Below are 24375 nucleotides of genomic sequence, written 5' to 3' on the forward strand. Positions count from 1 at the left end.
TCAAATTTATTAACCAATGGAGGCCTGGATTTGGAGCCACACACAAAATTAAAGTGAAATAACACTACACGCTGATCCAACTTTAATGTAATGTCCTTAAAACAAGTCAAAATGAGGCTCAGTATTGTGTGTGGCCTCCACGTGCCTGTATGACCTCCCTACAACGCCTGGGCATGCTCCTGATGAGGTGGCGGATGGTCTCCTGAGGGATCTCCTCCCAGACCTGGACTAAAGCATCCGCCAACTCCTGGACAGTCTGTGGTGCAACGTGACGTTGGTGGATGGAGCGAGACATGATGTCCCAGATGTGCTCAATCGGATTCAGGTCTGGGGAACGGGCTGGCTAGTCCATAGCTTCAATGCCTTCATCTTGCAGGAACTGCTGACACACTCCAGCCACATGAGGTCTAGCATTGTCCTGCATTAGGAGGAACCCAGGGCCAACCGCACCAGCATATGGTCTCACAAGGGGTCTGAGGATCTCATCTCGGTACCTAATGGCAGTCAGGCTACCTCTGGTGAGCACATGGAGGGCTGTGCGGCCCTCCAAAGAAATGCCACCCCACACCATTACTGACCCACTGCCAAACCGGTCATGCTGAAGGATATTGCAGGCAGCAGACCGCTCTCCACGGCGTCTCCAGACTCTGTCACGTCTGTCACATGTGCTCAGTGTGAACCTGCTTTCATCTGTGAAGAGCACAAGGCGCCAGTGGCGAATTTGCCAATCCTGGTGTTTTCTGGCACATGCCAAGCGTCCTGCACGGTGTTGGGCTGTGAGCACAACCCCCATCTGTGGACGTCGGGCCCTCATACCATCCTCATGGAGTCGGTTTCTAACCGTTTGTGCAGACACATGCACATTTGTGGCCTGCTGGAGGTCATTTTGCAGGGCTCTGGCAGTGCTCCTCCTGTTCCTTCTTGCACAAAGGCGGAGGTAGCGGTCCTGCTGCTGGGTTGTTGCCCTCCTACGGCCTCCTCCACGTCTCCTGGTGTACTGGCCTGTCTCCTGGTAGTGCCTCCAGCCTCTGGACACTACGCTGACAGACACAGCAAACCTTCTTGCCACAGCTCGCATTGATGTGCCATCCTGGATGAGCTGCACTACCTGAGCCACTTGTGTGGGTTGTGGAGTCCGTCTCATGCTACCACGAGTGTGAAAGCACCACCAACATTCAAAGCTGACCAAAACATCAGCCAGACAGCATAGGTACTGAGAAGTGGTCTGTGGTCCCAACTGCAGAACCACTCCTTTATTGAGTGTGTCTTGCTAATTGCCAATAATTTCCACCTGTTGTCTATTCCATTTGCACAACAGCAGGTGAAATTAATTGTCAATCAGTGTTGCTTCCTAAGTGGACAGTTTGATTTCACAGAAGTTTGATTTACTTGGAGTTATATTGTGTTGTTTAAGTGTTCCCTTTATTTTTTTGAGCAGTGTATATGGACTTTCTGACTGATCACCTTCTTTCATGGTTCAAAAAGAAGAGCCGTACCATCTGTAGCAAAATCATCTTCATGCATGACAATGCACCATCTCATGCTGCAAGGAATACCACTGTGTCATTGGCTGCTATGGGCATAAAAGGGGAGAAACTCATGGTGTGGTCACCATCCTCCTCTGACCTCTGACCTCAACCCTATTGAGAACCTTTGGAGTTTCCTCAAGCAGAAGATCTGAGGGTGGAATGCAGTTCATATCAAACCAGCAGCTCTGGGAAGGTTTTCTGACATCCTGCTAAGAAATTTAAGCAGAAATTTTCCACAAACTCACAAGTTCAATGGATCAAGAATTGTGCTGTGATATCAAAGAAGGTCCAATGTTAACATGTAACTCGGTCTGTAAGATGTTTTTGATTGAAATAGCTTTTGATTTTAGTACATGTGACCATGTATTGCTGCACATTCAAAGAATGACCGTTTGCAGTTCTTTATAATCCATAAAATGTTTAGAAAATCTGCTGTGCATAATAATTTGGAACAGTGCATTTTGAGTTTTTTATTTTTGAAAAAAATACTGTTCTCATGGGGATCTTTGTTCAGTAAAATTTGATTTATACTGTAATAGTTCATGACTCTAAAATTATACTGACCATCATTTGCATTGACCATTTAAGAAAATCTGAGAAAATATCACTTGCATAATAATTTGGAACACGGTATAGAGCCACATGAACTGATTGAGAGGAAATGCAAAAGAAAAAAAATTCCCCATGTCCCTTGAGGTGCTCCGTAAGAGCCTAAGTTTTTGGTTGAAATTCTTAAAGTTTTGTTTGATGCTCCCATTTTTTGGTTGAACTCAACGATTTTTGCTTGAGATTCTTTGGCTTTAAATTTGTTTCACAATGTAAGGCGATGTAAGATGTGTTCCTATTGGTTAGCGCTGACTCAAGTGAAGACTCTGACTCTCCCCCACCTCAGAACTCTGTCCCAAACTGCAGGGCTTGCTGCTTTGCTTCAGTGACGGGACACAGAATGTGAATGGTAAGTAATCGTTACAAAATTACACCGTTAACAGCTACTAAAGTGTCCACCCTGTTTCAAAGAAGAAATCTTACACAACTTATGACGACAGTCTTGTCTGCCGTGGTCCCTGTTATCATATTAGGTTAGCTAATGTTAGCATTAGGTAAAGTGAATATACTAGGCTTGTGTAATATTTGCCTGTCTTTATGTTGAATTCATTAACCATCACTCTTTTGTTGAGTTGCAAAATACCAAATGTATCTGGAGGAAATATGTGTTAAAAAACTGACAGATTATTTATTTACCAAACACATAATCAGTGCTGTGGATGAGGAGAGACAATGTAACTCTTAAATATATACACTGCTCAAAAAAATAAAGGGAACACTTAAACAGGTGTTTAACACTTAAAGTGTTCCCTTTATTTTTTTGAGCAGTATATTTTCTTCCAGATGCAAAATGAAAAACCAAGCTGGTAGATCACAGGCCGAGGAAGAATATTCACATCATTTCTGCCTTTTTTCAGTGTTAATTGGTGTGTCTGTGTCTCTTGTATTTAGTTTTCTTTTGAATTATATGTAATATGCCTTTTGCTGTGTTATGTTATGAAATTAAGTTGGTGTTCTCCTAATTCCCTATTCCAGAACAACCAGCAGAGTGGAGCTAAAGCAGGACAGCGCTTGTAGGTATTGCTGAACAGAGCAATTCCTCCACCTAGCGAGGATCAGAACATAAGGATGGAGAGACCAGCAGGTGTCCAGTCAGAGATGGCCAGGTAGGGAAGGAAGTGTTGCTTTTAAGGGCCAGGTGTATTTGGATAACTATATTTCTGTAAGTCAGTTTCTTTGATGGTTTTTAGTTATACTAGTTGATGTATTTATACTTATTATTTACAATAAACTCCTATGCAGATTTTAGGCAGTCATGTGATTAGCAAATAGAATTATATTAATGTAGACAAGATATGTATCCAGTGATGCTGGTTGGAAATAATAAATATATAACTTGTGATGTCAACAAGTCCCTGGGTCTCAGGAAATATATGGTGTGGTTTAGTTTCATTAGTGCTGTAGTTTGTTGGATCCATTAAGTTTGTTGCTACAGGATTTGCAATAATAGCAGACACTAATCAGACAAGCCTCACATTAGATATATTTGATCCCTGCCAGTTTCCTAAGCTCAAACTACACATATTTATATGCACATGTGTGTATACATAATATCTATATAGGTTTTATTCATGTTTTCCAGCCGAGGAGTTGTAGCTTAGATTCAGCAGCTGAGATTCATCCTGTTCAGTGAATCTGTCTCTCCTTAAAAACATTTCCCACTTCTTCCTTCCTCACATCGTGTCCTTATGAAACATTCAAAACAAAAACAAGTTCTTACTTTGACAGAGTGAAAGAATTACATATAAATAACAGTCTTTGCCACCTTGTGTCTCATACTCTAAATCAATGTTAAGGATTAATTAAAACTTTTTAAGATTTACAAAATCTCAGTTAGCCTTCATAGCGAGGGCTGAACCCTGGTATCACACCCACCACTATAGCTAATATTAACTGGCATCTTGCCCGTGGACATAATTACAGTATAATATACTGTAATTCTATTCACAAAATATAAACGGCAATATATCCATCTTACTTGTGAAGCGTTATCCCCCGAGATCTCACGTCAATAGTCAGTTGATATGAACAAAAATATCCAGCAGTGCTGAGGCTTCTGCTACAATCGATAGTAGCAACACAGGCAGACCAGCTAGAATGAAACAAACGCACCCAGCACAAAACTTTCATTCTATTGGCTGAGAGGTTGCTAGGTGACTGTGCCAAAAAGGCAATTTCATGTTTCGTAAGCGAGCAGAGACTAAGTGTGTGCGCTAAGAGAAGTTTTGAATACAAGCGTTACAAGTTTTGAGAAGAAAGGCATAAAGTCCTGCTTTCAAAATGAAAATCTGTGCTTTTGCATTACTGCAGAAAAATTCCCCCATAACACTCTGGGTATGTTTTTGATGAGGGAATAACATTTTAACATGATGTGAAGCTCAAAAAAGTGTATTTTACATAACACTGTCTGTAATTTTTACTCTATCCAGCAAAATCCATAAACTTTAGCATGTTTCATTGTATACTATAGGCTGTTTTGGCCTGTAGTGACGGGCACTAACCCCATATAAAAATGAATAACACATACGTCCATGTGTTTGAGGATTTATTTTAAACAGACTGCAAAGATTGTTACTGATACATAAAGAATAAAGAAAAGGGAACCCATTTTGTTTTGGCACAATCCAGCCAAAGTCTGTGATGTGAAAAAGGAATTGTTCTGTAGATAATCCCCTTCCAGTTAGATGCACAGACTGCACCACACAGAAGGAAAAATAAAGTCTTGTTATGATCCACTTCATCCCAGGGAAGCAGAAATGTTTTAGAGAGACCTGGAGAGAGCGAATCAAAAATACTGTCTTCATCTGCAGAACACAGCCAGTCAAGAGTTCATGGGTTGTTTAACATTTCCTAACTGGTATATGCTGAATACATGTCGTTTCAGATTTTTGATGAGACAGAAATCTCAGTCCAGATGGGTCTTTTCTTGCAGGAACTTGTATTCATACTGGAAATAACAGAGGAGTAGCAGTTATTGAAGGTTCAGACTCCATTTGGCTTTTCCAAATGTGAAAAGAATTAAATTTACTTTTTCAGTCAAAGCAACAATAATCCTCTTATAAAAGGAAGAATTGCTCAGAAGTGCCTGAGAGTAAGACAAACAGCAATATTTATCATTCAAGCAAGACTGAACTGTAAAGTTTACTTTCTATAACTCTTCATGTTGTGCCAATCTCCAGATGCAAATAGAAAATAGAGCAAGTTTGAGTCACACAAATACAGCCACACATCGCAACAACTGCAGATATGCTTTTTCTATGTGATTAATCTTAATGAGCAGTCAAGGTGACAGTCATTACGCCATAAAACTGCACTGGACTTGTAATAATACACAACAAAAACCATCAGCTAAACAAAGATGTGGTATATTTAGTCCAATAAAAAAAAGCGATGATTAAAATCCAAGGCTTTGATGGTTGTTTTTCCATGTAAACCTCTTAAGTTGAGTTCACACAAATCTAATGTATAACTATGGACACTGTTTGTCCAGTTCCAGAGGAGCTGAAGCAAAGCTGGCAGAGAAACCACCTGAAAGTCCAGCTGATGCAACTGCAGCCAAGTACTGACTTACAAAGGGCAAATATATACAACACTATTCAGATTTTTATTTGGATAAACTTTTTGAAAACAAGGATTTTCCTTCAAAGTTGAAATTATGCAAACAAAAATACTTTTGCCATTTCTTACCAAAGCAAGCTGTCGACCAATGTTTCCCATTGTAATAACTCCAGCAAAGAAGATGCAGGGAAGCCAAGAGCGAATGTAGAGGAAATCTGGATTAGTATACCTAGGCAGAGAATGGGCATATAACAGTTAGCTTTAAACTGTATTTACCATTGAATAACTAAATGGGAAAATATGAAAAATAGTGATTTTCATTTAGAGTAAAAATAAATAAAAATCTACAGTGAAGCAGCTTACTGAAACACTCCATTGTAAACCAGGATCTGAGTGGTAAGTGTGGCCAGTAAGGCAATGCTGATTCCCAAACCAAAGCCACTGCGGGAGCGGTCGAACGTCCACCACAAACCAATGGAGAGTGCTGCTAGGGTCAGAGACAACTGGACATTGTTTGCAAAGTCTACTTTCTGACCAAAGGAGTCAAAGAAATAAACAGACCTTACGATAAATTCACACATAGGTGCTGTATAGTTCCTGGAAGGAACCAGGTTTTTGCCTGCCATGTAATAAGTTGGTTAGGATGAACACCTCCTAACTGTGTTCCTTTGATGAAAATAGGATCACAGGATGCATTTACTGTAGGGAGGTGGTGGCTTCTATTTAAATGTCTGAACTGTAAACTAGTTTATTCAATATAATGAGAACAATAATTTTTATGCAATTTGCACAGCTGATGCAATAAAGTGAATCTTTGGAGGAGGAAGATTTTGCAGAACTTAAAATGAAAACTAAAACAGGAACTAGAGGGAGGTAGTGTGGCATGAAAATAAACGTTGGTTACGTATTGTAACCCCAGATTCTATGAGTATAGGCGCAGCCCTTTAAGGCTATCGCTAGTGGGTTAACAGCAAAGCAGGATGTAGTCTATGCCTCACTGGCTCCATCCAGATATGCGAGCATCTGCTCGCATATAACAAAAAACAGTCTCAGCCTAGAGTGCGTCATTACGCACTCCCGGCCTTCCATACAGCAGAAGGCTAGAGAGAAGAATAGCCTCTGGTTAGAAAGGATGTGTGAAAGAAAAATTTAGTAACAACGTTTAAATAAATTTGAATGTACACTTTATGATGTTTTTATTAAAGGTTTGCACTCAGTTGCAGCTCAACAGGATATATGCTCTTCTGACCCTCCTCAAATAAGTGAAGAACAGGGTGTTCAGCAGTTAGAAATGTGAGACATGGCTAAGGTGATAAGCCTAGTTTGTAGAAGTTCAGTTACTAGTATCTGCAGAGAGCAGAGAGACCTTTTTGGATAAATGCCTAAAGTTGAGCTGTGAATGTGTATGCAACCCTGCTCAACTGAAACTTACAGATAGGTAACGTATAGATTTTTTCCTGACACTTGAGCCAAGGGGTGTGACTAAGTAATGTGTGATGTATCCTATGTAGATGAGGGGACGTTCAGCCCCAAGTCAGAACTCATCCGATTCTCACTGAGATGTGAGCTTTGTATGTTTTCTCCATTTGCAAATGTTAATTAAAGCTGTGTTTGTTCCCTCTTAAAGCTGAAGTTTGGTCTCGAATTTTATGCAACTTAACAGATGAGATAAACAGACCTGCTGCTGCGAACAAGAACAACGAAGGAACAACGAAGGAACTGTAACAGTGTAACAATGAACAGAACAGGTAACTTATTATACAGCACTTTGGACAACTACAGTATGTTGTCCATTTGAGACGCTGATTCTCAAATGTTTTGTAACTAAACGTAGAACTCTCCAGGAAAAAAATAACACGTAACAAAAATAGTTATTTGTCAGAACTCTGAGAACAGAATGGGTCATATAGAACGTGGAAACATCACACAGGTAAAACTGAATAAATGAGAACGGAGATGACCAGGAAGCTGCCGTGCAAATGTCCTCAACAAACATTCCTCCACACAGAGCTGTGGAGGATGAAATCCCTCTGGTAGAGTGAACTCTCAGATTCTCTGGAGGATCCAGTCCAGAAGAAGTGTAAGCCTGTGAGATGGACTCACACAACCAGTGAAAAAGACTCTGGGCGGACAGAGGACACCCCATTGAGTTATCTCTGTAATGCACAAACAGACGCTGAGAACGTCGCAGTGCAGATGTGCGCGCCACATAACAAGAGAGCACGCGCAGGGTTATTGTTAGAAGTCAGCAGCTAACACACTCCACAAGAAGAGCAAGCCAAAGCAACTGGTTGTTCACAGAGTGCTGTATAGTCAGAGAAAGTCAAGTGGAAGAAAGAAGTGTAGAAGTTACATCAGCAACAAGGATAACAGCAGCCTTGAGAGAAGAAGGGCTGGGGCTGGAGGGAGAGCAGAAGAGCACAGAATCCATGTTGCTTCAAGTTGAGTGTGAAGTTTTCCTACATTGTGATTTGTCAGTGTGCAAAGCTCATCAGTACAGGAGAGATGGGAATAAATTCACAGATACTAATACTTTGTGTATTTTACACAATAAACAACAGACAAAAGGATACAGCACTGGCATGGTTGATACCAACAAATACAGCCACACATCGCATTACACTAGACCACTCCCGCTTGAACTTGTGAGGTTCACCAAGTCTTCTGTCGATGCAGGGATACAGCACTCCAATCATGGCTGTGGAGGACAAAACAACACAGAATGCTGGAAACAAAGCAGAAATGAAGTAACAGTGATGATGAAGTTCTACTTCAATTCAGACAGGATTTATGGAGGTCAGGCATTTTTAGATTAGATTAGATTAGATAGCATTTATTGTCATTGAACAGAATTCAACGAAATTTCCATTGCAGCTCCCGTGCAAAAGGTCAAATATATACAGTATAAATAAGCAAACACACAATAATAATAATAACAATATATACAACTAAATTAACTAAAGGCACTCAACCACACCAAAGAAGTAGCAGCAGGTCCAATTATGGCAAAGTACAGATAATGTGACAGTGCAAAGTGCAGAACAATATGACTGTGTGGGGGTGGGGGATATGTATGTGTGACTGCGAGGTTATGATATGTGTGGGAGGGGGGGACGGCAGGGAGTAATGGCTCTGACGGCTGTGGGGAAGAAACTTTTGTGCACAAGCTTCTCAGAAGTCAGTCACTGTTCCTTCAGTAATGAGCAGATACAGAGAAATAAACACACTAATTTGGGGTTACTTCCTGTTCCTTAATCCTGAAACATGCCAAAATTATTAGTGAGTTTGGATGATGCACACCTGAAGAGGCAGTTACAATCTAACAATGTTGTGGTTGTGCTTGTAACATATTTAACCACTTTTACACACCTGAGGCAATGCCACAGCTGGGTGGCACCCACCAGACTGATGAGAAGATACTACTGATGACATCTGGAGGGAAAAGTGTCACATTTCTCTGCACCTGAAGAAGGTTTAGCACAAGAGCCAGGAAGACTCCCACAAAGAACAGCATTCCCCCTCGGATTAAAAGGTTGGTGGTTCTGAAAGGCAAAAACACAAAAAGAAATAGGTAAGAAGACTTGGTACACAACAAATGTCACAAAAAAATCTTTTAAATTCAGTCACATACATTTCAATTGATCCTAATCCTAACAGTGCAGTATGCTAAATTAATTATTCAAAGTAGATTAAAAAGGAAACCCAGCATATTGTATAATATGCAATAAAGTATATTTTATTCTATTGCTTCAAGTCATTCACTCCACTTGGACGAGTTTGTAAGCTTGTGTTGTGTCGTTAACTTTACAGCAATCCCTCATACAGAGCATGCATGCAGTGACAGTGGAGAGAAAAAAAAACTCTCCTTTAACAGAAAGAATCCTCCAGCAGAACCAGAACCTGGCTCAGTACACTCGGAATATCTGTCTTGACTGACTGGAGGTTTGAGAAGACAGAGCAGAATGCACAAGAAGAAACAGATGAACTGATGTAGGGTTATTTTTAATGTTGCTGAATGTAAAAAGTTAATAGCAGGACAACCAGCTTGTCAAGACAAACCTCATCCTCGTAAATATCATGACATGAAAAGCCAAGTAAGCCTGTCTTTACTGCTAAAAAAAAACTTCTTGATAAACAAGAAAAACTGAGATACCATAAAACCAGAAACTTAAAGTTCAATTTAAAAAATGACTTGAACATGTCGCACTATGCAAGCCTGTTATGACAGAAAAATCTGTCTCTTCAGACTGAAAGAGTGAGCAACTCTACTGTACATTTTCACTGCAAATATACGGTATCTCACAATGGAAGCATGGTTATTGTTACCATCAAGTTAAGAATTTACATTTTATTTTATTGTACTAGTGGTAAAACACATTTACAAAAGTATGACTGGTCTGCAAGTCACTGTAGACCAAATTCAACATATATCCAGCTTATGTAAAAGGATCAAATTTACTACTAATCTCTACATTTGGCTAATTTATTTATATGGGATGATAATATTTTCTAGCAAGATTTGAGAATAGACACTCAAATCACATCTGTAAAAATATTGACTGTTAATAGGACGGAGACCGCATCAAGAATGTTAGGGGTTGTAGAATTGAGAAAAATAATAAATCACCCTTCTCTTTCGGAAATACGACTAACCTAATACAAACTGATTTCAATCATGAAAATCCACCTGTACACATTTATGACAACCAGGCCGCTGTGATCTGGATAATTCTAGTTTACACTCCCTGCTTCATTATTTTTACTAAGATATTTTAAATTATCCCATCTAATTTCTTTGACTCTGTTTGCATAAAAACCCCTTGCTGACATTGCTTTTGTTACTGCTCTGTTCTGGAGGGAGGGAGAAGATAAGTAACAAAGTAGTAAGCAGGGGAACACTAATAGCTTAGCAAAACACAACTGGACTCAATAATCGGTCAGTCACACTGCATGCTTTTCTCAGAAAATATGACACAACTAGGTGTTTGCCTTTGGAATGTGAGTGCTAAACATGTATACAGGAACTGACATGTCATTACACAAATGACAAACATCATTTATGGGGAACTTTTTTTTCTGCCATAATTCGAGAGCACACATGGTCATTTTGAAAGCAGGACTTCATGTCTTTCTTCTCAAAACTTGTAATGCTTTCACTCCAAACTTCCCCTCTTTTTCAAATATTCATTGTGGTTTCTCAAACTTTTGTCCTTGCTCTCAAAACTTCTCTACTCAGATCAAATCTCCACTTGCCAAACAAGCTTGGAACAGAAAAGTACCGTCGCCTGGCAACCTCTCAGCCAATAGAATCCAAGTGTTTTAGTGGGTGCGTTTGTCTCCTTGTGGGTGTGCCTGTGTGGCTATGTATCTGTCTAGATAAAGAGATGTCCGGCTACCCTATATCAGTATAGGAACAATCTAGATAGGTGGATATTAACAGAAAACCCATAAAACTGATAACAATCAACAGCCATTCTTTGTCTTTTGAAAGAACTCTCTTTAAAGTGTAACTAATTTCTGAAAGTTAAACCCCGCCCATGACAAATTTGGAAAAAATAGCTTCTCCAGCTTCTACAGCACTGCAGCCAGTCTGACAGTCATCCACTCAACACCAAACCTTCCCCAAATAGTCAGAGCAGACCCATTTCACTCTGTGTCCACATTGCAAATAAATCACATATTTAAAGCTGAGTAACTCTATCGAGCAATGCTTGCCAGTCGCCATGGCAACCCTTGCGAATTAAAATTTTGACACCATCAGGCGGGGGTAAGGAGGATTGGGGGGGGGGCTGGCACATCCACTAGAAGGAAACAAACTCACCTAGTATAACACTTACATTCTATTGGCTGAGAGGTTGCCAGGCGATGGTACTTTTCTGTTCCAAGCGCAACTAGAAAATGTTTGGCAAGTGAGCAGAGAGGTTTGCAAGCGGAGATTTGATCTGAGCAGAGACTAGTTTTGAGAGCAAGGAGAAAAGTGAGAAAGCACAGTAAATATTTGAAAGAGAGCAGAAGTTTGGAGTACAAGCATTACAAGTTTTGAGAAGAAAGACATAAAGTCCTGCTTTCAGACTGAAAAGATGTGCTCTCAAATTATGGCAGAAAATTTCCCCCATAATCAAGGTAATGTGAGACAGTGAAAAGCAAACCTGTTGGTGATAAATGACACATAGGGTCCCCGGCTATTATGCTGTCTTTCTGACCGCTGGTCACTGGTCAATGCACTGTTGCTCATCGTAGTCAGTGTTGCACACATTCAGAACAGGAAATATCTTTCTCCACCATGACTGAGTCCAGAAGCCTCATCTGGCTGCACAGAAAAAGAGTCCGACCCATTGTCACAAAACATTTTTGACAATTGTTTGACATAAAACTATTGACAACTTTATTTTCTGTCTTAGCGTTAATAGCTGCAAGTTATTTGAATGGCCATGCATTAACTTCACTTCCTTATACCACATTTTGAGTTTTGTTTTCAGCAATTTACCAGTCTGGCAACAAGGATTTCCTGAACCTCACTGTTGTGTCTCTCGGGTCACAACTGTTGTGTTGACAGCAGGATATCAACAAGTCATTTGTTAAGAGATTTACTTGACTGAGGTCATTGAAGAATGTGCAAATGAAAGACCTGGTTTTATCAGAGATTATGTTAGTTTTTTTCCCCAAAACAGATGACATTTTTTTGAGAAAAATCACTCCACTTTAGATTTCTTCAAAAATAAACAAAATAAATTAAACATTTTATTCATTGCTGATCATTCTGTCCATTTTTATGGATCAACTCACCTAGAAGCCCATAGTGTGAACCTTTAGTTCATTTTGGACCAGAACATTTCTTATGTTTGCGGATGGTGAAGGTTTGAGTGATTATTATTGGGTTTCCTTTAAACTGTATTTCAGCCGTCAGACCAAGCCAATATCTTTAAATAAAAATATCAAAACAAATCATGCTCATCATGTTTTTATATGATAAACATGATATAAATACTTATGTGCTTTAACATTCAATGTGCCTGAGATGGCTTCATCAGGCATGTGTGGGAAGCCCACCAACAGAAGACAGATTTGGGTGCTTTGCATGTTCTCTTTAGTTTTGTGGATTTGCTGTGGTGTGCTTGTTTGTTTAGTTCCTCTAAATGTTAATAAATATGCTTGATATTTTTCTTAAAGCTTTTATATAAGGAAACAATAAGAAAGAAAGAGCCAAAGTCTCAAATTTCACTAGATGTAACATCCACTGTACTGGTATATTAATTAGCTCCCATGGGGAACAGATTATTTCAGACAGCTAAAATAGCTGTATATATACAGTATATATATATATATATATATATATATATATATATATATATATATATATATATATATGTACTGTATATATATATATATATATAAGTCTTTATCATTATGTTTGGGCTAGCATTTAATTTCTGTAAGACAAAATAAAATATCTGGGTTTATTTGAGTCCATCAGAACCAGAACCTGGAGGTTTCTCCATTGCTGAGTGTTGCTGCAAACATCAGCAGAGAGTTGAGCACAGCTGCTGCTGCTCACATCCCACCAGCAATAGTGAGGAACAGAGAATCATGGAAAAGCTCACTACCTGGGTTAGAACCGAACCGCACATTAACTGGTTAGAGAGCGAATTGCCAGTGGGAAAGTGGCTTTTCCACTGGCAAAGCCACTTTGTTCCAGCAAATCTTCCCAAACAACAAACAGTTCTAACTCTCCACATTATCTTCTTTAAAGCTCCTCAGATGTTATACCATCAAGCTGTGAAACATCGACTTCTTAAAGTTAAGTCAGGTTTATTTGTACAGCATATTTCAGCAACAAGGCAGATCTGAACTTTTGATGCTATTGATTCTTAAGCTGTAAATCTTTTCATTATTTCCCAATTGGGCTGCTCCTCAACTTTTTAAGCATAACTTTGTGGAGCCAAAGCTTTACAAAAAACAACTTATATTCACAAACAGAATGGTTGGTATTTCAAAACTTTGAAAAAGGGACTGCTGCTCAACTGATGACTTAATTAGAGGAAAATCAATGATTGATGAAGCTTTTTAACTGGACTGTGTTTGAAACAGTACACACTAGTTTTCATTTGAGATATATCTCAAACCTCGTATCAGTAGTATCAATAACTAAACTAGAGACTGATTATACACATGTCCCTGCAGCTGATTATACACATGTCCCTGCAGCTGATTATACACATGTCCCTGCAGCTGGACTACTTTAATGGTGTATTTGTTTCAATAAGTTTCAGGAAGACCTGAAACTTATTGAAACTGTGCTGCAAGACTTTTGAGAAGCTCAAACAGAAAAACTCATAACTCCTATTTTGAATTTGCTTCATTGGCTACCAATCAGATTTAAATGTAATTTTAAAGTTTTACTCTTAGCCTTCAGAGCATAGGCGTAACTTCCTGAAGGTCTGGTGTGGACATGTCCCCACCAACTTTGGCTTGACAGGGAGAGTCCCCACCAATATTTACTGCACCTTTTTTTCTTTATGTGGCTTCATCTATTTGCGTACAGTAACTTGGCAGCAGCTGCATGCCGTTTTTAAAATTCCTTTGTAAAACGTAAATGGCAAGTCCGCTCAGTGATCTAGTGCAGTGGTTCTCAAACTTTTTTCAGTGATGTACCCCCTTAAAAATATATTTTTAGTCAAGTACCCCCTGACACTGGCAAAACATTTTTGGAACAAAAAAGAGGTACAGTGCCTTCTTTTTCACTTTATCTATACTTTCAGCAGCATTGCTGCTACGCTTTAGCCACGTCTCCATAGTTACAGTGTAATCATGATAACGACAGGTCGTTGACGAGTGCCCTGGGTCCGTGGGTCAAACTAACTTGGTGGGGGGGTCCGTTTTATTTTAAAGGATATTGAAACTAAATACTGAATATAAAATTCAGTGCATGAACACACATTTATATTTTATCGAACTTTTTACAAAATAATTTTTCCCAAGACTTATTATGAGGAGCCTACTGATTTTTTAAAGATATTTTGAAAAGCTTCACGTACCCCCTGCAGTACCTCCACGTACCCCCAGGGGTACCCGTACCCCCATTTGAGAACCACTGATCTAGTGGATTGGACATCGCGTGGCTTACTGAGTGTGGCAGTGTGCTACATGTGCTATTGCTTTACATTGAGTCAAGGATATCAGTGGTCGGGGAAATGACGCAATCAAGCAAAGAATTTGAAAAAGGGGACACAATGTTTAAATTGAAAACGCTACTACAGCAAGATAGCAACGTCCAAGGGAATCACATTTCATACGTCAATAAAAAGTTATATGGCCACATTCTTCAAACAAATGAATAAAGTGGGGAGTAGGTTAGCTGTAGCTTAACTTTGATAACCTTAACATGTTCTTGTGCTGCGCAGTTCAGTGTGTTTCGGTTCAGTTAGTACAAACATAAGGCTAACCAAATATCTACTTTGTGACAGATTATCAGTGGAGCAGGTGTTTAAATTAGCTAATCAACCACTGCAAGTGTTCATGCCATTACTTCTTAATGATCGCAAAATAAATATCAAGCCTGCAAAACTGCAAGTGGACTGAATCTTCTGTTTTTACGTACTTTTTGTGTAGGATTTTTTTTAATGTTAATTTCTAATACACTTGAACATAATCTTTGCTCTTGTCCTCCTTGTGTTGTTGTCTGTGTTGTCCTGGGAATGGGTCTGCAAGTGATATTAGGATGACACAGACTGGGAAAGAAAAAGACTACAACTGGTTTTAAGTTGTTCTCCTCCTGGGTTTCTACGTCCCATCATTTGGCGATATTCAAAGCAATCATCAAGTAGAATGGAACATTTCACAAAGAACAGGGGCCAGAGTTTGTTCAATTTTAAACCAAGGCTCCTACAGCAGCAATTAGGTACAATTAAATTATTGGCCATTATAAAACAAATTCACTCAGTCCTTTATTGCATCTTGACAGAACTGACAGAAACTAAGTTGTTTATATATTTACATCCAGAAAGAATAAATAGCTTATACATCTATAAACTATGTATAAACTTTCGCGTGTTTAATTTAAGCCACATGTTTAAAAAAATGGATCAGCAATATGGGGCTAATCTGTCATTTGTTGTGACAGATTCCTGCTGATCCTGCATTGGAATCCAGTAATATACTGTTGTATAATATATATGTTGCTATATATATATTGTATGTAGTATATTTATTATTTAATTTGCCTTTGAGATTAATAAAGTATTTTGAATTTGAATTGAATATATTCATGGCCACTCTACAACCCAACTGCCTATAGCCCCCAAAAAGTCCCTCTGAAATTCTTGAGGGGCAGAAACACAGATGTGACAGGCAGTGGCGGTTTCTGATATAGGCGGCATGGGCAACCACCCAGGGCGGCATTTTGTGGGAGCAGAATGAGCTGAATTTTGTAACTGTTTTTAACTGTAGGCAAGCTGTGACGGTGCGGTGAGAGGTTGGAGAAGGAGTTAGCAATGGTGGTTAGCCACTCTAACCCAGAACAGCAGGACGCACTGTTGAAGTTTTCCACACTGTCGCTTTATTCTCACTTCGTCCATGTAAAGCCAGGTCTCCACGGTACTAACATTACAGTCTCATACATGAGAAAAGAAATGATAATTCACCGCTCTGCACCTCATCATCACCGATGATCTCCTCTACACCACATGGAAGACGAGTTCTTACTCTGTACAATAGTACAACAAAAGAAAAAGGGAATAGGCGCCCCCTTGTGGTGATACCTACTCATGTCTAGGAACCAAGCAGTATAATGACTGTTACATATGCCCCCCTGGTAAACAAAGGCTGTCCTCAGCCGCACACGACTATAGACACCAGTACAGAATTTAACAAAGCAATACATAGCCGTAAAACCGCAGTTACACCCGGGGCAGGTATTAAATCACCCCTGTATACATATCCGTGGATAACTATAACACAAAGCCAGCTTAGGTTCCAAAAAGCAAACATAAAATCAGTGTGGAACTCTTCTTTGTTTTCTGAACACAAACCCTCTAAAGAACAGTTAAGGGACAATAAAATTCTTCCTATGTAACAATGGTTGACAACAAAACCAACATCATCCCAAATCATCAGAATTTCTTTTCTTATTATCTTTTGGTTTGTAACCACAAAAATTCCAACATAACACATCTAACTGAAAATTAGATGCATCCATTAACCTGAACAGATATAACCTTACACCCTGTCAAGCCTGTCAGTATGGTAGATATTTGTCCATTTATGATCTGACCAACCAGTCGTGATCCTGGGATGGCGTCGGGCTCTCAGATTGTAATGTCCATCACCTCCTGAAACTTGGCCAGACTCAGTCTCATCTGCGTGGGTCTCACTGACCCCGTGAGGCGTCCGTGAGTGGCAAATATCATTCGGCACATCACAAAACACATCACCTGGAGGGAGGTCAAGGACGGCGTCAGTCTGAGGGGAACCGTCCTCAAGGTCATCGTCCATGTGATCCACCTGTGCAGCTGCACCGGCAGTCTTTTTGCAGCTGGCAGAGTCCCAAGTATGGAAAGGTTGCATGTTCACAACATGGAAAACTCCAGCATCGGCTCCAGTTTCAACATCAATCAGTCTGTAGTTCACATCGCTGAGTTTCTGACTGACACGGAAGGGGCCTTTGAACAAAGGTGCCAGTTTAGCTGTAAAATTAGCCAAAGCATCCAATCTTGGGTGAGACTTCACTCGAACAAGATCACCAATCCCAAAAGCAGCATGGCGGCGTTTCAAGTCATAGTAATGTTTCTGTCTTTTGTGGCTGAGATCTAGCGCAGCCCTGGCGTGATGATGAGCATCCTTGAGGGTGGCTCTCAGAGTCTCTGGATACTGCACATCTGGGTCATCCAGTCCATCACAGCTTGGTTGAACGATTAGATCGAGAGGCGTGTCCAGCTCACGACCATACAACATCATGGATGGGCTAAGACCTGTGCTGTCATGCGGGGCTGTGCGAAGTGCAAAACATATTTGTGGTAGAAACCTGTCCCAAGCAGTGTGTTTGTCACTCACATAGGCACGGATAGCTGTTTTAAGCGTCCTGTTCACACGCTCTGTCGCATTTGTTTGTGGGTGATAGGCTGTAGTAAGCCTGTGTGTTGAGCCTAGAGCTGACACAGTGTGTTCAAACAGCTCACTAACAAAAGGAGAGCCTCTGTCTGAAATGAGGTAGTTGGGGCTACCATGCCTAGCAAATATTTCACTCAAGAACTTGCTAGCTGCGACCCGAGCTGTGGCCTCTCTAACTGCACATCAATCCACTTCGAAAAATAGTCCACAAAGACCAGCAAATAAGCATTTCCTGATTGAGTACGGGGCAAGGGACCCACAAAGTCCACTCCTGTGTATTCCCAGGGTTTTTTGGGCACAATAGGGACCATGAGACCAGCTTGTTTCTGTTGACTTGGTTTTGTGAGTTGGCAGACCGAGCAAGAAGTGACATATCGTTTGACATCACCTGCCATGCCAGGCCAAAAGAACCTGTGTCGTAGTCTCATTAGTGTTTTGGAAACACCGAGATGGCCAGCAGTGGGGTGGTCATGGTAATAGCTCAGCAGGGTGCCACGAAGAGATGTTGGGGCAAAAAGTTTAAGTTCTTTTAATGGGTGTAAACCGCATACAGGCTTTCGGTCCCTGTAATACAGCAAACTATCATAGACAGTATATAGTTCTTGGCATTCACTGTCCATTTGAACCGATGAGTCTGATTCAATGTCTCTGAGGAGTTTACCCGTCACAGGGTCGTCCATTTGTAGCTGCCTCATGTGTGAACGATCCGACAATAACACTGGGGGCAGGGAACGGAGGTCCAAACTGCCTATAACAGCATGTTCTGGCAAGATATCAGTGGGCGTGTCACTTCGATTCGGCAGGGGATTCCTGGAAAGAGCATCAGGAACTGCATTGTGTTGTCCTGGCTTGTGGACAATTGAAAAGTCAAAGTCTTGCAGTCTCAAAGACCATCTAGCCAGCCGGCCAGACGGGTTTGGGCGAGACATAAGCCACTTAAGGCTGTTGTGGTCTGTGAAAACAGTCACGTGAAGGCCCTCAACATATGGCCTGAAGTGTTCCAGGCCCCAAATGACGGCCAAACATTCTTTTTCAGGGGTTGAGTATGGTTTTTCAGCGTTGTGTAGAGAACGACTTGCATACGAGACCACAATATCTCGGCCTTCTTCATCTTTTTGCATCAAAGCAGTGCCCAGTCCTAGATCACAGGCATCAACATGAACATAGAAGGGTCTAGCAAAGTCCGGAAATCTTAACACAGGGGCTGACGTGATTCGGTCTTTTAAAACATTCATGGCTTGCTGACATTTGTCATCCCAGTGAAAAACAGTGTCTTTCTGTGTGAGCTTATGGAGAGGGTCAGCTTGCCGGGCATAATCCTTGACAAAGCGCCGATAATAGCCAGTGAGTCCCAGGAACTGTCTGACCTGTTTCACTGTGGATGGTGACTGAAAATCAATGACAGCTTTGATTTTATCATGGTCAGGTTTTATGCCAGCAGGTGTGATGCGATAACCCAAAAATGTGAACTCACTCAGACAGAACTGACACTTTTTCAGTTTTAAAGTGAGGCCAGCTGCTTCGAGTCTGTTCAGGACCTCCTCCAAATCTTTCAAGTGCTGCTCGAATGAGGGAGATGCCACCACGATGTCATCAAGGTACACCGCACATGTTTTGTAGATCAGGCCCGCTAACACAGAATTCATGAGCCTTTGAAATGTCGCTGGCGCATTGCATAAGCCGAATGGCAGCACACGGAACTGGTAGAGGCCACAGTGAGACACAAAAGCCGTTTTCGGTCGGGATTCCTCTGAAACAGCAACTTGCCAATATCCTCGAGCCAAATCCAGGGTTGAAATGTACTTTCCTCTAGCCAGAAAGTCGAGGGATTCGTCAATTCGTGGTAATGGATAGGAGTCCTTTTGTGTGACTTGGTTTAAACCCCTATAGTCCACACAGAATCTTGGATCAGAACCAGGTCTATTCACAATCACCACTGGAGCAGCCCATGGACTGGTAGAGGGTTCGATTATGTTGTCTTCCAGCATTTGTCGCACTTGATCCTCAATCAAACGCTTTTTGGTTGGAGATGAGCGATAGGGGGGAAGATTTATGGGCTTGGCAGTTCCGGTATTGATCACATGTTCCGCCAATGTAGTGTGTCCAAGGTGTCCATCAAAAGCGGAGCTGTGGTGGGAAAGAAGATCATACAGATCTGATTTTTGCGTTTCCTCCAGGCTCGCCTCAGCCACTTTTGACTCCATGGTGTCTGATAAAATGTCCAGAGACATAAGAGTCTGTTCAACAGGAAACAGGTCAAGGTTGTGTTCCTCATTTTCATCCAAGGCAGGACAGGGACTGTCATCAATAAAAACTGTCCTTGTCGGCATGGTTATCGAGACTCTCATCATACAATCCATCCCTAATATGAAAGGGGAAGACAGGTTATGGATGATGGCGAAGCGTTGATAAAAGCGCTTGTTCATAAAGCCGATACTCAGCCAAGCCACACCCTCTGGAAGGCAAGGAGCGTTGTCCGCTAGGCTCACTGGCGGCCCCTGCCACTGACGTACTTTCTGCGGACAAACCCCATTTGCGTTGATGAGATCTGCACGTACAGCCGAAAGTGAAGCGCCTGTGTCCAGAGTCGCCTCGGTGCAGGTTCCATTAAAGTTCAGCTGAGTTTTAAATGGAGTGTTCCAGGTAGCAGTAGACTCATTGTCCTCCACATGACCAAGGATGTGGAATTTATTTGCAGAAAGGTGAGGCTCAGTTAACGTCTGGAGGGAGGATTGCCTCGACGAAATATCCTCCCCCCTTTGAAGTTTCCCAATGGCCTTTGGGGTGCTTCGTCTACAGGTGGGCTGGAGTTTCCATTGTCTGTTTCAGCTCCAGGCGTGTCAAAGGACGTAGTGGGACTGATCTCATTATGGAACCGAGCCGACATGTGTTGTTGACTATGGCCCTGATTACAGGCAGGACACGTTTTCGATGTATATCCAGGGCTTGAGCACTTATAACAGCGTGGCTCAGCTCTCTGCTGCTTCCAATGTCTTTTTTGAAGGTTCTGGTGGCTATCAGGTCCCAGTACAGCATGCAGTTCATGAGCCCTGAGCAGCAACTCCATCACAGAAGACACAGGTGAGCCATACAGCGCCACCCTGTATTTTTCAAGCGAATGTTTACATATTAATTGAATACGCTCTTTTTCAGGTGGTGGGCTACTTAGCTTATTAAACTCACTCAACATATGAGCTACAAATGTCGGTAATGGTTCATCAACTGACTGGACACGGTCAAGTATGCCTCTGAGAATACTTTCTTGGTTGTCAATGGGCAGAAAGACTGTTCGGAAAAGTTGGCAGAAGTGCACCCATGAGCTAATGTGTGAACGAAGGGCTTTAAACCACTTACTAGGCTCTTTCGTGAGAAAATGGGGCAACTCATTCAGAATCTGGACATCAGTTAAATTCAGAGTGGACTTGTATGCTGACACAGCCTGTAGCCAGTCCTCTGCCTGCACTTCACCATCCCCAGCGAATACTGGTGGTTCCAGCTTGGCGTGATGTAGTGCAGCAGCAATCACTCTTGTGGTGTTGGTTAGCTCAGCTGAATGAGTCTGTAGGAAAGAGCTATGCAGGTCCCTCTGAGTTTCAGGATAAGGACATGTGTCATTGGAATGCCTCGCACTAATATTCACAGGAGGCACATATGGCGCTGAGGTGGCCACAGGAGCCGCAGGAGACTGTTGTGCAGGAGGTCCACTAGACTCACAGGAATTAACCTTATCTAGATGATTCAGCATTTTCTGCTGCAGGGACAATGTGTTTTGGAGGACATCCCTCAGCTGCTTGACATCATCTTTTAATTCTTGTACCTGCTGACAGAGGTCTGGAGCTCTCTGATGCGGCGGTATAAATTGAAGAGAGTCAATATCCATGTCAGAGTCAAAAACAGAAAAATCTGGTTCAAATGCCATTTTTGTTTCTTTAACCTTTATGGTGGAGTCCAAAAAAAATGCAATATTCACACCAAAACACTCAGGACTGTGAACAAAATCGTTTGTGTTCTTTAATGTTCAGTTCGTTTTGCTTTTATTTTTTGTCAGCACTGACAGTAGGGCTCGTAGGCGAGAAAATGTCCAAATATAAAATATTTGGACATTTGGACAAATATTTCTCTTAAACAGAGAAACAAACGAGCTCACGGGGGTGTCCTGCTCTCCGCTGCCACTGCTGCGTTATTTGTGCAGCACAGTCTGTCCGTATGACTGAGCTCCACTGAAAAATAATCCACAAAACTCACCCAGTCCTTCAGCAATCGTGAGTTAATTTAGTTAATATGCGGTGGTCTTGTCATTTAAACATATCCTCCTCTTCAGCAGACTAGCAGACGCACAGCTTTCAGGAAATAAATCCGACGGGACAGCTCATCACGACGTCCAGCGATATGCGGGCAATGAATGCCTCCAGCAAACTTTAACACTGATCGCGACGTACTCCGCTCAGAAACTGTATCCACCCCGTGAAACAGACATCCACAAGAACTTGTAAACAATCACCTCTAGTCCAAAGCTGAATCGGTATCCAGGAGGGAAAAGGTCCAAAATATGTTCGGGCGCCAATTGTGACGGTGCGGTGAGAGGTTGGAGAAGGAGTTAGCAATGGTGGTTAGCCACTCTAACCCAGAACAGCAGGACGCACTGTTGAAGTTTTCCACACTGTCGCTTTATTCTCACTTCGTCGATGTAAAGCCAGGTCTCCACGGTACTAACATTACAGTCTCATACATGAAAAAAGAAATGATAATTCACCGCTCTGCACCTCATCATCACCGATGATCTCCTCTACACCACATGGAAGACGAGTTCTTACTCTGTACAATAGTACAACAAAAGAAAAAGGGAATAGGCGCCCCCTTGTGGTGATACCTACTCATGTCTAGGAACCAAGCAGTATAATGACTGTTACAAAGCACTGAGCAAATGTACAGACTCATTCCATGAATTAGAATATGACTAAAAAGGTCATTTTTTAGCAATTCTATCACAAGTGAAATACATTATAGACAACTGATAGTTCAACATCCTTTCATCTCTTAGTATGTTTAATACCTTCTAAAAGGTTTTTATTTTCAATAAGTACTATTAATCTGACAAGACAAGGTTACTGATTAAGAATGCATGGCATTCACATTGAAGTTTTGGCCTTGTTCTTAGCACAAAAAAGGCCTTCCAGGGTGCATCAGCATTACCTCCCCTCCCCAGATGTTCCTCACAATGCGCCCCACCAATTTGCAACATAAAGTTACACCCTTGCATTATATAGATTAATTAGAATACTTCCATTTTAACATATTTATATTTCGTAGTATGTTTAATACCTGCTAAACGGTTATTTTCAAAAGGTAATATTAATCTGACAAGTCTGATTAGGACGTAAATCCCAATTTATTGAATAAGACTGCATGCCATTCACATTTAAGTTTTGGCCTAATTCTTAGCACTAAAAAAAAGAAAAGGTCTTTCAGTAAATGTGGTGCATCAGCTCCCCCGCCCCTCCACACACCTTCTCCCCGCCTCCACCAACTTGCAACACAAATAGTTACAACCTTGGTTATAGAATACCGGGTGAGATGGGTCGCCTGTGAGCCAACAAAAGCTAAGAGGCGGAGAAGTTTTGACACGGCCATGTCCTGCTCGGTGTGTGTCAGACAGAAACATGGCCTTTTTGCAAAACAAAAAAAAAAAAAAAAAAAAAAAAAAAAAAAACACTAAGATCACAATGTCACGTGTGTTGTGATAATAAGCCAGTTAACGCTGAACGAAATGGACTAAATATAATTCACCTAGCTACTGGAGGCAATTAAACATCACCAGTCATAGCAAACTGGATGAAATCAAACTTAAGTCTTACCTTATCCTGCACCGGAAGATCTCTCACCGCCGCAGCACATTGTTAGGGATTTTATAAAGACTCACGTCCTTACAAAAACAAACAAAAAGGTTGAGACCACCAGTTTTTAAGATTTCTCCTTCGCTCTTCACTCCGATTACTTCCGGTTGATCAGCCTCTACATCCATGACGCAACTACGTTATGCAAAGTAGACGAGAAGGAGCTCGAGTTATGGCAGGCCGTTTCGTCATAAATTCGGTTTTAATATGGCAGGCCGTTTCATCATAAATTCGGTTTTAATATGGCAGGCCGTTTCATCATAAATTCGGTTTCGATTGATCTAAAATTGGATTTTGACTAGACAAAACTACATTTTGACTCTCCGGAATGGTAATTTAAGATATCTGTATTTACATTCTGACTAGGAATAATAATAATTCAAGATATCTTCAATTACATTTTGACTAGTCAAAATTCCTTTCAAGATATCTCAAATAACATCACCGGATTCGTCATCGGAAGGGTCATACTTCCATAATTATAATTTAAGATATCTCGAACGTAATTATGACTAGTCAGAATTACAATTTTAGATATCTGAAATTGCGTGTAAGCCCCTCTTTGGCTGTACTGAGCTCTTCAAACAATTGCTTGAACATTCAATGGCCCTGGGGTTTTGGACAAAATTGTAAGAAATTGCTACAATATAGAAAGAGTTCTTCAGAATGGGATATGCGGAGAG

The 24375-nt window shown here is 41.1% G+C and overlaps 1 protein-coding gene across 5 annotated transcripts; it reads right to left on the reverse strand.

Annotated features, from left to right (window-relative positions):
* Positions 1 to 4663: 4663 nt before the first annotated feature.
* insig2 (insulin induced gene 2) lies at positions 4664 to 23814 on the reverse strand. Of its 5 annotated transcripts, none has more exons than XM_005815496.3 (7): positions 23654 to 23814; positions 11843 to 12003; positions 9063 to 9235; positions 8267 to 8391; positions 6057 to 6223; positions 5823 to 5922; positions 4664 to 5082 (listed from the first exon to the last, which is right to left on the reverse strand). In XM_005815496.3, the coding sequence occupies exons 2-7, from the start codon at positions 11947 to 11949 to the stop codon at positions 5041 to 5043; spliced, it is 714 nt and encodes a 237-aa protein (XP_005815553.1). In that variant the 5' UTR covers positions 11950 to 12003; positions 23654 to 23814; the 3' UTR covers positions 4664 to 5040. The 5 variants fall into 5 exon arrangements, with proteins under 5 accessions (XP_005815553.1, XP_023193246.1, XP_023193245.1 ...); XM_023337478.1 differs by having other exon boundaries at positions 8267 to 8418; XM_023337477.1 differs by lacking the exon at positions 4664 to 5082 and adding an exon at positions 5091 to 5220.
* Between the last annotated feature and the right edge of the window lie 561 nt (positions 23815 to 24375).

This window comes from Xiphophorus maculatus, chromosome 7 (genome assembly GCF_002775205.1).
Source record: "Xiphophorus maculatus strain JP 163 A chromosome 7, X_maculatus-5.0-male, whole genome shotgun sequence".
Taxonomy (NCBI): Eukaryota; Metazoa; Chordata; class Actinopteri; order Cyprinodontiformes; family Poeciliidae; genus Xiphophorus; species Xiphophorus maculatus.